The 12154-nt window shown below is 56.5% G+C and overlaps 5 protein-coding genes across 5 annotated transcripts; 4 read left to right on the top strand and 1 right to left on the bottom strand.

The window, feature by feature from the left end:
- Window positions 1-3626: 3626 nt before the first annotated feature.
- Window positions 3627-5583, top strand: VTJ04DRAFT_380 (uncharacterized protein; the record flags this gene model as incomplete). Its single annotated transcript, XM_069361740.1, has 4 exons — window positions 3627-3652; window positions 4571-4904; window positions 4994-5184; window positions 5256-5583. 4 exons carry the CDS (start codon window positions 3627-3629, stop codon window positions 5581-5583), a joined length of 879 nt encoding a protein of 292 aa, XP_069222990.1.
- An 84-nt stretch (window positions 5584-5667) lies between these two features.
- VTJ04DRAFT_379 (uncharacterized protein) lies at window positions 5668-8716 on the top strand (the record flags this gene model as incomplete). Its single annotated transcript, XM_069361728.1, has 2 exons — window positions 5668-8461; window positions 8541-8716. The coding sequence occupies 2 exons, from the start codon at window positions 5668-5670 to the stop codon at window positions 8714-8716; spliced, it is 2970 nt and encodes a 989-aa protein (XP_069222989.1).
- A 38-nt stretch (window positions 8717-8754) lies between these two features.
- Window positions 8755-9626, top strand: VTJ04DRAFT_378 (uncharacterized protein; the record flags this gene model as incomplete). The annotated part of the gene is made up of 3 exons (XM_069361717.1): window positions 8755-8892; window positions 9009-9119; window positions 9186-9626. 3 exons carry the CDS (start codon window positions 8755-8757, stop codon window positions 9624-9626), a joined length of 690 nt encoding a protein of 229 aa, XP_069222988.1.
- A 144-nt stretch (window positions 9627-9770) lies between these two features.
- On the top strand, window positions 9771-10100 carry VTJ04DRAFT_377 (uncharacterized protein; the record flags this gene model as incomplete). The annotated part of the gene is made up of 1 exon (XM_069361706.1): window positions 9771-10100. The coding sequence occupies one exon, from the start codon at window positions 9771-9773 to the stop codon at window positions 10098-10100; it is 330 nt and encodes a 109-aa protein (XP_069222987.1).
- A 156-nt stretch (window positions 10101-10256) lies between these two features.
- Window positions 10257-11831, bottom strand: VTJ04DRAFT_376 (uncharacterized protein; the record flags this gene model as incomplete). The annotated part of the gene is made up of 1 exon (XM_069361695.1): window positions 10257-11831. One exon carries the CDS (start codon window positions 11829-11831, stop codon window positions 10257-10259), a length of 1575 nt encoding a protein of 524 aa, XP_069222986.1.
- Between the last annotated feature and the right edge of the window lie 323 nt (window positions 11832-12154).

Raw genomic sequence — 12154 nt, 5'->3', positions numbered from 1 at the left:
GAGGAGGGGAGAGGTGTCTGGGACCGGGTTTTGGATATCAGAGGAAGGGGTGGTGCATCATCGGCGTCATCGTCATCCGACATGGTCGGAGGAAGGGGTCGGGCTGGTGTTGTGAGCGTGTGGTTACCTACCTTACCTAGGGACCTATGCATGCATTTATTAGTGTTTGATGATACCCACGTTGGGGTAGCGAGAAAGCATTAGAGCTGCATGGGAATGGATGGGATGCATTTTGGATATACTTGGAAGTCTTGAAGTTCCATGGAGCGGGTGAATAAGTTTGCAGCCTCTAGGGCAACGAACTTGAGTGAGCAAGACCACAGAGATCAATCAGGTGTTCAACTGGATTTGTGTTACCAGATATGTCACAGTACAGCACCTGTATATTGACGATCCTGAAAAGCTCACTCTTCCTCATTAGTGCGTCTCTCCCTCTCAAAAAGCTCATCTTCTTCGTCTTCGCCGTCATAATCGTCGCCGGTATCTGACTTCCTAACCAGGAAACCATATACATTTACCTATCAGTCTGCCTATTGTCAGGTATGCACAGAACTACCCCAAACAAGCACCTTCTAAGGCAACAATATCTTCATCGGATGCCTGCCGGTATTTTCGATGCGGGGGTACAGTGGGAGGGGGGGTTGCGCCTATCTAGGTACCTATCTAGGTAGGGAGGTGTGTTCCATCCCGGCCTGGCCCCCAGGATCGACACCATCCACGAACCCGGCAGGCAACAGAACAGAGAGCGCAGAATGCGCTTAGGTCGGCTAATAAGTTGTGTTTGTGTCACCTCACCTCGCCTCGTCTCGTCTCAGCCAGGAGACAGCTTGACCAAACGGTTTGTTGTTTTTGCAGGTTCTTGTGTACGTCGGTTCATGCATGGGGTTTCGATTTTTGTCAAACGCTATGGGTAGCAATTGTTTTTGGATGAATGGTAATACTGTTGATGTTAGGTACCTGATCTCGATAGGCACCCAGAGTTGGTTGAGGTGAGTGATTCCTTGTGAGGAGGAGCTGAGTGATGATGAGAGGTTCTAGATATCGATGTCGCATTTTGTAGTTGGCGAATGCGCTGTCGCTGATGGATTGGATATGATAATGTGCTGTGGGAACGAGTCGTTCATCATCATCCCCATCATCATTATCCTGATCATGATGGTCATCATCTCACCATTAGTCGATCATGTAGGACGGTATGCTTTCTTGATGTCTACCTCATCCACCAGATTCTCCATCCTAAAGCACAGTGAAAGTGTTCACTCAATGTTATCAAGGACTCCTGCTGGTCCAGATCTTCCATCCTCCGGCTCCTTCGGGATCGCACCTCGAAAGGCCCGAGTTCCGCGTGTCGGTCTTCCTCGGCCTCAATGCATGAGTACTGCAGGTGAGTGCGCGTCACTGTTTTCCCTCCATATGTCGGGAGATGTATGGATATTATTATGGCATACGGAGTATCTGTGTCGGTAGGTACCTCAGTGAGTGGTATGTATCTGGGTATGGTACCTAGGGTGAATGGATTCAGGCTGTTCCTAGGTAAACCACAGAAATGACAGGGCGACAGCCTTGATAGGTCCCCGGTGTGCCCAGCAAGGAAATTCCGTGAGGTCCAACAGCCTGTGATCTGTGAGATGTATGCTACGCACTACGTACTCTCCAAAGCTCCCGGAAACTGTGCGTGTAACACAGGACCGAGTCCAGGTTTTCTTGTGTGCATAAATATGCTGTTTGTGTTCCTCTTTTCCAGGCCGCCAAAAGATGACAGGTCAATTGGCTCCAAAGAGTCACAGTTTTATGTATGCATACACCACGACCTGCAGGTCGGACTTCCATCCGCTGGATATCGCTTTGCCATAGGTTCAAACTCTTCATTGGCCTGGGCCATGGTGTGTTCGTATACACCCATGTGCATGTGTGTCCCTGATGTGTGCCGTGGCGGGCTCGCTGTCTGGCCGGGCGCGGTTGTCATTCGGTTTCCTCTTTGGGACGGTTCCGCTTGGGGCGAGACATGCAGGTGCGCCGTCCGGCGAGGCACCACACCCATCATCACCTCTGATCAGACCTACATATGTATGTACATCTCTGTGTGCCTGGATTGGGGGAGCCTTGGGCGGAAAAAGGGCGCGGGGGTCATGGCCAACCAGGCGGTTGGTTCCTTGAAATGCGATGGGGGATTCTAGGAAGACAAAGAACAGCACACGCAGACAATGTTGAACTGGGGAGTCGGTGTGGACAGGGACAAGGTACGGAGGAGCAAGAACTTGATTAATCGAGGCATTGTTCAGCAAGTCCTGTGACTCATGGCACGCGCACAGAAGGGAGGGGAAGCTTTTCCTTTACACAAAGCATACCACCACAACCTCAGGCTACCACCAAACGTGGCATTCCCTCGAGCTTTGATGGCCGTTTAGGGCGCGGTCCGTCTTGCGGACCTGCATCTCCGGTGGATTCGCGAACCTTCATGGGATGGAAGGCCTGGGAGAAAGAGACGCAACAGCAAGTGTTCCGGGGAAGATCCGGGGAAGAAAACCACGTCCTGTCCTGGCTGTTTGTTTCGTGGCAGGCACAGACAGACGGAGAGGCGGTTCTGGTTGGTGCTTGGCGCTTGGATCTTGGGGATGTACACCCGTCGACGACCAGGGGGTTGGTTGACTTGGACTTGTGGAAGCCGTGTGAGTAACACAAGAGTTTGCTGTCGGCTGGGATGGATGGCTAATGGCGAACCATCGTACACTACTAATCATCCATTGTCCAATTCCATGGCCTGGCCTCACCGGATGGTTGATGCTGGCGGCAAGGTTTATTCCGTCATCATTGCGTGCGTCTCCCGGCAGGGATGCTATGTACACCGTCATGGCCGTCTGGTCGGGTGTTTCTTGGGTCGGCCTCCGCTTCGCTCTGGGGTAACATCCGTCATCGTCCTGCTTGTCATGTCGAAGCTGCACGGGTACTTACTGTGTGGGGCAGTGTTGCAGCCGTTCCTGGGACCACCTGACTGATCCCCCATGCTCCTCCGTTCACACCGCGGTCTCTGGGGGTGTTCTCTTTGGCCAAACACGGCTGGCGGCCGACAACCGTTGTGCTGGCCGGCCTGGGCGTTTGTTGTGGTTCAGTGGAAGGCGAAGGCGGTCAGGGAAGAAGACGACATTTCAGCACGGTCCACTCCGCTCTCTTCACCTCGTCTTTGTCGGCATGGGGTGCCCATGTCCGCGAACAGAGTGCACTTCCACACCAGAAGATGGATGATGACGCAGACAGCGAGAATGAATGATGCTGCGGATGCGGATGCCCGGACAGGCTGCTCGGGGTCGGGCGCCCTGGTGGAGCTCGGACAGGGTCGATGGGAGCACCTCATCGATCATCACCAGTGAACCCTGATGGCTGATGGCCGATGGCCCTGGAAGATCAGGATGCATCTGATTGTCAGTCAGGTTGTCTGTCCGTCCGCTTCACTTCACTTCACACGTTCTCTGCGCTCGCTGCAGCGGACGGAAGAAACCGGGACGGCTGCTGTGCCTGTCCCCTGTGAGGCCCGGACAGCCAGCTTAACCTCAGAGATGGATGCAATCAATCAAATGCCATCAGTGCATCTCCCTCTCTCCCAATCCCTCGGCCAGACCAGACACCGCATGTTCCAGTTCCAGGGCGCCGGCAGGTTCCTATCAACGCCATCAGATCCCTGGCTTCGCGTTATCTAGCCCATCTCGGGCCCATCGACCGCGGTCGGGGAACAGGTGTCATAGCCGATGGATATGCAATCGAAGACGGCGTTTGTGTGCTTCGATCCATTCGATCCGGCCTTCCATGAAACTGACGCGGACCTTCACTTGTTGGGATCCCCTGCGCTGATGGCGGACGGAACAGCCGAGCTGCCACAGTAACGTTCGTTATCGCGGAGCCTTATCGCGAAATGCCGTTTCAGACCAAGGGCGAGAGTGGTTGATGTCATGGGACTCATGTATCTGCAGGTCACTCTGGGTCCTGTTCCCCGCAATTTAATGCGGGTAATTCCACCTGCGGTACATTCAGGAACAAGATGCAGCATGTCTTTCGGCCGCGCATCTGTGGAGCCTCCCTTCTGCCTCTTGCATCACGAGCACTGTGTCAGCCCCATCTTTCCCCATCTCCACGGGCCTGCTGGGCCTCTCCACTGACTGTCTCTTTGGTGAAGCACAGCGGGCAGTGACCGCGATCCCGCGCTCCGGTCCAGCACTTGGAGACTTGACGCTACGCTACCACCTCCCGAGTCACTTGCAGTCCATCTGCCACCTCACAGTCCTGGTCCTGACACTGGGACATGCACCCAAGCAACGCCCGGCCCCATCTGGTTTCCTTCCCATCCGCGTTATCGCATTTCACCTCTCTCTTCTTTTTCCCTTTCTCTTTTCACTCTCTTTCCCAACTTTGGAACTCTGCTTCCACGCTTCCACCCACTCTCCGCTCCCACCACCACCACCAACAATAACACCATCACCTCTCTCCATATCCAGTACATACAGATCATACAGCCTACCATACACCACAAGGACTGTCTGTTTTCATTCTAAGCCCTTGGCTGGATCCATATTGTCAGTACATACGGTCCTACGACTCGCGCTGGCCCGATCCGCTTTACCCTTCTGCAGCACGTCTTGTCTGAGTCATTCATTTGGTCTTGGACGTCACTAGGCGTGGGTGCTCTGCTGCCGCCGTGCTGTGGTGTTGTATGTCTCGTATGTGTGGAGCAAGGTTGCGTTGCTACCTATCTGCTCCCCAACCTTACACTATCTCGTCCCTCTCTGCCGCCTCCCTGGGGTGATCGCTTCTTGATAGCCCGTCCCTTTCTCTCCGAGGCCGCAGCTGCAGGCACACCACAAAACAAACACCCCGAGTTCCCAGCCTTGACCGAGGACAACCCGAGCCTCCTCGTCTTCGCCTGGAGCTTCTTTGATTCCATATATCACCGCGAACCAGCTGCCATAGCCACCCCCTGCTAGAGGCGGCCTCTCTTCAACAGCCACATCCGGCTCCGGTTGATACCTACGAATACCTGATTATCAACGCACCCTACGGCCCCTACTTTCAACAAGTTGACCCCAATACTACCCCCTTTGGCGCCACCACCCCCTCCGCGCCCGGACCACCAAACCGTCCTCGGGCTGCCATCATCATCAACCTCAATCATCCCGGCACTCTCAACCCCGCAGTGTGCAGGCTTCCATAAATCAACCTCCGGGGGCGCCCTTTGGCCTTGACAACACTGGTCCCCTCCGTCCCAGCACCAGCTGCCAAGACAACCTCCGTCGCCCGTACCGTCCTATCGGATACCTGCCGACCCCTCGTCCCGCCGGCCAGGCAGCACGCGCCCTCCCCATCTGTTCCTGTGCCCCTCGCCCGACCGACGACGACGACGACGACACCGCCGCCGCCATTCGCCTGCTCACCTACAAACACCACAACCATTCACTGACCCGATCTTTTGAACTCCCCTCGCCGCCCGCTGCCGTCGCGCCGCTCCCCGTCTCAGCGCGCCGCTTTACGCATCCTCGTCCAACCCGCCTTACATGTACATGTCAATCAAACCGGCCGCCGACGTCTTTCGTATAGCGTAGGCCCTCGGGCTGCTTTCCCTCCCCCTTCCTCCCTCTTCCGCCAGCTCCCTGGTCTCGCCAACGCCCGTCGCAGGGAGCCATGGCCGAACGAACCTACTCTACATCATCCTCCAGGCGGTCCAGGCCGGCCACCGAAGATGCGATCGGAAACTTCGTCATCGATAAGGAGATCGGCAAGGGCAGCTTTGCCCAAGTCTTCTCGGGTCGCCACAAGGTGACAGGTGCCCTGGTGGCCATCAAGTCGGTCGAGCTCGGCCGCCTCAACCACAAGCTCAAGGAGAACCTGTTCAGCGAGATCAAGATCCTCAAGACCTTGCGCCATCCCCACATCGTGGCCCTGCATGACTGCGTCGAGTCCGCCACCCACATCAACCTCATCATGGAGTACTGCGAGCTAGGTGATTTGTCCTACTTCATTCGTAGGCGGGAAAAGCTCATCACCAACCCTGCTACGCATGAAATGGCCCGCAAGTATCCCGTCGCCCCCAACGCCGGCCTGCACGAGGTGGTAATTCGACACTTTTTGAAGCAGCTCGCCAGTGCTGTCAAGTTCCTGCGCAACTCCAACCTCATCCACCGTGACATCAAGCCTCAAAACCTGTTGCTGCTACCCTCGCCCCAGTATCGCGAGAACAACAAGCTTCTCAAACAGATCCTCAGCGCCAGCCATGACTCGTTGACCCCCGCCGCCGGCCTGCCGTCGCTGCCCATGCTGAAGCTGGCTGACTTTGGCTTCGCCCGTGTTCTCCCGTCCACCACCTTGGCCGAGACTCTGTGCGGTTCCCCCTTGTACATGGCTCCCGAGATCCTCCGGTATGAGCGCTACGACGCCAAGGCAGACCTGTGGTCCGTCGGCACCGTGCTGTACGAGATGGCCGCGGGGCGCCCTCCCTTCCGCGCCGGCAACCACGTCGAGCTGCTCCGAAAGATCGAGGCCGCCGAGGACCAAATCCGATTCCCACGCGATGCTGTCGTAAGCCCGGAGCTTAAGGCGCTCATTCGGGCTTTACTGAAGCGCAACCCTGTGGAGCGGATGAGCTTTGATGATTTTTTCAACAACGTTGTGGTTGTTAGTCCGATCCCCGGTCTCGTCGAGGACGACATCCCCAAGGAGATTCCCGGGACGGTACCGGGAGGAGTGAGCGCCAGGGCAGATTCCGGGGTGGCGCCGGTGAGGAGACCCTCGCTCCGCCGGGCCGTAGAGGCTCAAGATGCGGCCCGGGACTCGCCGGTTCCTCCATCACCCAAGCCGCGGCGTTCGTCACCCCTTGCGACCCCCATCGATGTGAAGCAGAATCCTCTGGAGCGGGTCCCGAGTCCCAGGATGAGCTACTCCCCCCGTCAGGAAGGCGAGGAGGGGCTCGGGATACGCCGGGGTGCTACTGTTGTCCAGCCGTCGACGTCGGCTCCCGTCCGCCCGATTTCGTATGTCGATAGAACCCGGAGGTATTCGAACACATCTGCCCGAGGAACGCCGACACCTCGTTCTCCTGCGCCTGCGCAAGAGTCCTCGAGCAATCGACCCAGGACCAACAGCTCGGCCGGCACAGCCCGGGCGCTCACCGAAGCGGAGAAGGCGGCTCAAGAAGTGGCACTCGAGCGCGAATACATTTTCGTCGACAAGACGGCCGTCGAGGTTAATGCGCTCGCCGACCAAATCCAGCAGCAGGGCTTGTCCCCCAAGGCCGGCCAGATCGTCCGGCGCGCTACCCAGCATGGCCATCCGAGCCACTCTTCTAAGGCTCAGGGTCGTGATCACTTCCGCAAGACGTCGTACGACAAGGCGCTGTCGAGCAGCCCTGGGTCGGGCACCTCCATTATTTCCAAGGCCATCCAGGACGCCAGCCTTCGGCTGTTTGGTTTCAAGTATTCGCCTCAAGTCCTGGGCAAGGGCCAGTCACCACCACACATCTACAGCCCGTTCCCGGCCTACCCGACGCCGTCGGCCCCGGCCGGCCTGATCATGGACGGCAAACCGAGTATGCCGGTGGACGAGGACGCCCGCGTTGCGCAGTGCATAGAAGACTACGCAACGCGTAGCGACGTCGTCTACGGTTTCGCCGAGGTCAAGTATAAGCAGCTTGTCCCCCTCGCGCCATCGTCGGAGCACGGACTCGGTGGCATCCCTGCCGACCGCATGGGCGAGGACGACGAGATTCTGACTCCCGAAGCGGTCGTCTCGCTGTCCGAAGAGGCACTGGTGCTCTACGTCAAGGCGCTTTCTCTGCTCGCCAAGTCCATGGATATCGCGAGCCTGTGGTGGTCGCGCAAGCAACGCGCTGAGGCATCCAACGGCCACACGCCGACCAGCGGAAGCCCGAGCAACGGCTCGCAGGCTCAGGTCCTGAAGATCAACGCGGCCGTGCAGTGGGTGCGCGGCCGGTTCAACGAAGTGCTGGAAAAGGCCGAGGTGGTTCGCCGCAAGCTGATCGAGGCGCAAAAGCAGCTGCCCGAGGAACACCCCAGCCATCCCAACAATCGCCAGCGCGACGCTGATGCTTCGGCCGCGGTCGCGGGAAGCACGTCGGCCACAGACGGGGTGTTTTTGTCGCCCGGCATCAGCGCCGAGAAGCTCATGTACGACCGCGCTGTCGAGATGAGCCGCACGGCGGCCATCAACGAGATTGCGAGTGTTGATTTGCCCGGTTGCGAGCTCAGCTACGTCACGGCGATTAGGATGCTCGAGGCGGTGCTCGATAGCGATGACGATCATTTGCCTAAGAGGCGCGTTTCGGGGTCGGTTTCGGGCTCGAACTCGACAGTCAAGGATGGCGCGCCGGGAACGTCGGCTGCTGCGGCTGCTGATGCTGGGAATGGTGGTGGTAGCGGTGGTGGGGAGATGAGTAGTGAGGATCGGGCGGTTGTGCAGAAGAGTATGTTTTTTTTTTCCCTCCCGCCCCTCTTTTGACATGTGAGGGAGAATGTGTTCGGGTAACTGACGTTGTTTAACAGTGATCACCATGATCAACGGCCGGCTCGCATCGCTCCGGAAGCGCATGAAGGCCATCGCCGCGGCGGAGAAGGCCCAGAGGGAACAACAGCAGCAGGCTCTTCTTCAGCAACAACAGCAGACGACCATGCCGAGGAGAAGCAGCGGGGATGCTAGGCCGAGGAGTGTCGTTGCTTGAATTGTCTCGCCGTCTGGAATTACGGGCTGAGTTGTGTCATGACCGCCGCTACCACCACCATCACGACGTATACTATTATGACCACCGCTGTCACAACCTCTACCGCTACCACCATTATCACCACCGCCACGACTGTCACCACCATACCACATCATCAACTCAGATGGATAGATGATGTCCCGACACGATAGGGGAGAGCTTATTTCTTCCTCTTGTTTTTCTCGTCACCGAGTCACCCTGTTGATGGATGAGGCGCTTTGGGTTGTGCGATTACGCTAGTAATTTCCTTCAGGTCCGGTTATTCTTCTCTTTGATTGACTGGAACATGCATTCAAGTCGGCGTTTTTTTTATTATAAGGGATCCGGGGAACCGGGGATGGGCGCGCATGTTCAGGGATCAAAGGTCTGATGGACGAACGAACGGACGTACGGACAGATGGATGAATGGATAAGGATTTGACTGGGTCAGGTCGTCGAGGTTTGTCACAGTCGTATCTCTCTCGGTTATATCCTAGGTGTTGGGGTAATTAGTCTGGGAAAACCTGGAAGTGTAGTCGGTCTCTTTTTTCTGTTGTTGGTTGGTGGTTTAACAATAACGAGGCTTTGGAAGAAGGGTTCTTGGTTTCAGGGTGGTCGGGGGTTGGGAATGGGAATGGGAATGGTGTCGGGTTGGTTGGCGTTTTTGGGATGGGTTCAGGTTTGTTGTAGTGTTTTGTTCATCAATCATTTGTTTTTGCTTTCTTTCCGGGTTTGGAGAACTGGAGACACTTGGACTTTGGGGCTTGGGGATTTCGAATATCCTTACCTAGGCACATACCCGCCTTCCACTGACCAATCTACGTTTCCTTACATTGGAAATGGACGGGTTGGCCTGGGCTGGATTGGGTTGGGTTCTGCTTTGCCTTTTTGACTTCGTTTGTTATCCTTGGCATTGTTTGTCGTTGTTGCTGCTCTCTGCTCTCTTTATATCTCCGCTTCGTCCTTATCCTGGTTGAGTCTTCTTATTGTTACTGTTGTTATTGCTGTCGTCGATATTACGTTTTTGTTGTGCGGGATGGTTGGATGGTGTTGGATGAGGTTTGGTTTGGTTCGAGTTGGGTGTTTTGGCCTGGGATACATATTCCCTTCACTCACCTACCTCTACTTCTACCTACCTACCTATCCTGATGTCACGGCTGTTATTCACGCCTATGACCTAAGAGAGAAACACCTGGCTGGAGATGGGATAATCACCGAGGGAGGGCCTACTTATTACCCACTCCTGCCTGCCGACCTACCTCCCTGCCACCTGGCCTGCCTACCTACCTACATAGTTGTTGGAAGAAGGGAGAATGAGAATCCACTGAAGAATACGAACCTACAAGGCGTAGAGCTATTACACTAGAGATGCTGGAAGAGTATGGAGTAGGCAGATGGACCTAGTCATAGGGGAATGGTATATATACCGTTTGTTGACATTGTCTCTTTGAGATGGCAACAAGATCGGCCTCATCCCGGGCTCTCTCTCCTCCCCCCAGGACATCCTCCACGTCATGACACCTCAATCATCATCATCATCACCATTGCCAATACCATCCAAACCATCCCATACAAACTCTCCCTCATCCAATGTCTTAATCCCTTCTCCTCCTTCTCCTCCTCCTCCTCCTCCCTCTCCATCCAACTCGGCAATCATCCTCTCTATCTCCTCCACCTCTTTCTCAACCTTCCGATCTCCCAGCGCCCGAAGAAACGCGAAATCCTCTTCCGCGGCGGAGCGCTCATCGCTCGTCAGCCGGCGGCGGCGCTCGCGGTCTAGGACTTGTAGCGCGGCTGGCGGATGTTTCCATTTCCTCTTCCTCTTTGGACTCTTTGGAGGGAGGTCGTGGTCACCAGCTACCTCGTTCTCGTACTCTCGCCCCTGCGAACGATGGTTGGCATACACAACCCGACCATCCCTCCTCACCACCACCACTTTTTCCACCCTTCCTCCTTCTCCTTCTTCCCCTTTCCCATTTTCCTGCTCCTCCAAGTCCAACTCCAACCCCTGAACCAAAACCCTCAACCCCTCCCAACTCTCATCATGCACCTTTTTCGGCGTCAACCGCCTCGCCGGCATCCCCCGCGCCGTATCCCCCGCCTCGGGCAGCCGGCGGTGGTACCGGCTCAGCACCCCGAGCCGGCTGAGCGGGTAGGCCACGGCGAGGACAGCCGCGCGGATGGTATATCCACCGCGCGAGAGGATGGTGATGAGGCGCGTGGTGGAGAGGGGGGAGCGGCAAGCGGCTTCGAGGAGGATGTCGGGTTTGTTGTTGTTGATGTGGTACTCATAGGAGGAGAATGATGATGAGGAGAGGTGTGGATAATAGACATGACAGCAAGGCAGAATACCGCCGGATGGGCTGGTGGCGGCGTGGAGGATGACGCCCTCCAGCCAGCGGGCGGCGTCGTCGGAGGCGAGGCGGGAGGCGTGGGAGGGGAGGAGGGAGAGGGCGGTCCGGTAGTGGGGGTGGTGGGCTTTGTAGGTGTCGGCGATGAGGTGGAGAGGCCGTGGGTTCTTGTTTTCACTGAATACGTCTGATACTAATGCGGTTGCCTCATCCCCTTCCTCCTCCTGCTGTTTTTGTCGAGATAGGTTTGGAAGAGCAGAGCCAGGCGGCGGCGGCGGCCCCTGTTCCAAAACCCCCAATAACCGCGGCGCAAGCCTCGTTTTGCCCGCGCCGGTTTGTCCGAGGACGAGGATTGCGACCGGCGGCCGGCGGTTCCTGCTGCCTCTTGTCGACTTAACCTCTGGGGCGGGATATGTCGCTTGGTCTACCCCAGAAGTAGCAGCAGCAGCAACAGAAGCGGCCGTGAAAGATCCATGACCCGGTTCAGAAGGTGAAGAAGAATAAGGCGAGGCGGGAAGAAACCGCCACAACTCCACAGGTAGGATCTTCTCATGCAAGATCCTCTCGTGCTCCCCCGGGGTGAGCTTCCATGAGGCAAGGAGGCGCGGGATGTCGTCTGGCGTGAGGGTAGATGGTGGCTTTGGCTCCTCTGGTTTTGGGTTGGAGTCTTGAGGTTGGACTTGTCCCTGGTTCTTGACGGCGTCGGTTCCAGCCAAGCTGGGTATCGTTGGATGCTGAGATGCCATTGTTTATTGTTGCTGTTGTTGCTGCCTCATGCAGGAGAACAAAGTAGTCTTTGGACGAGATCGGTTGGTTCAAGCAAGATATTCTGTCTAGCAAGTAAGTACGCACTACGAGGCTGAGCGGAGGAGGGGTCAAGAAGAACATGATGATGGGGAGGAGAGAATATACATACTTGGCGGTATCGATGGACGGAGCCTAGTTCACATGAGCTCAGGTAGTTAGCAGCACTAGCAACAACAAGACAACCTATACCCGGACGAACGTCTTCTTAAACTGGACATCGGCACCTAGCAATAAGTACCGTGTGCTTCGGGACAGCCATTTC

This window comes from Mycothermus thermophilus, assembly GCF_041956435.1.
Source record: "Mycothermus thermophilus strain CBS 625.91 unplaced genomic scaffold VTJ04scaffold_1, whole genome shotgun sequence".
Classification (NCBI taxonomy): Eukaryota; Fungi; Ascomycota; class Sordariomycetes; order Sordariales; family Chaetomiaceae; genus Mycothermus; species Mycothermus thermophilus.
Note: the sequence above shows the minus strand (reverse complement) of the source record. Positions and strands in the feature narration are given on the sequence as shown.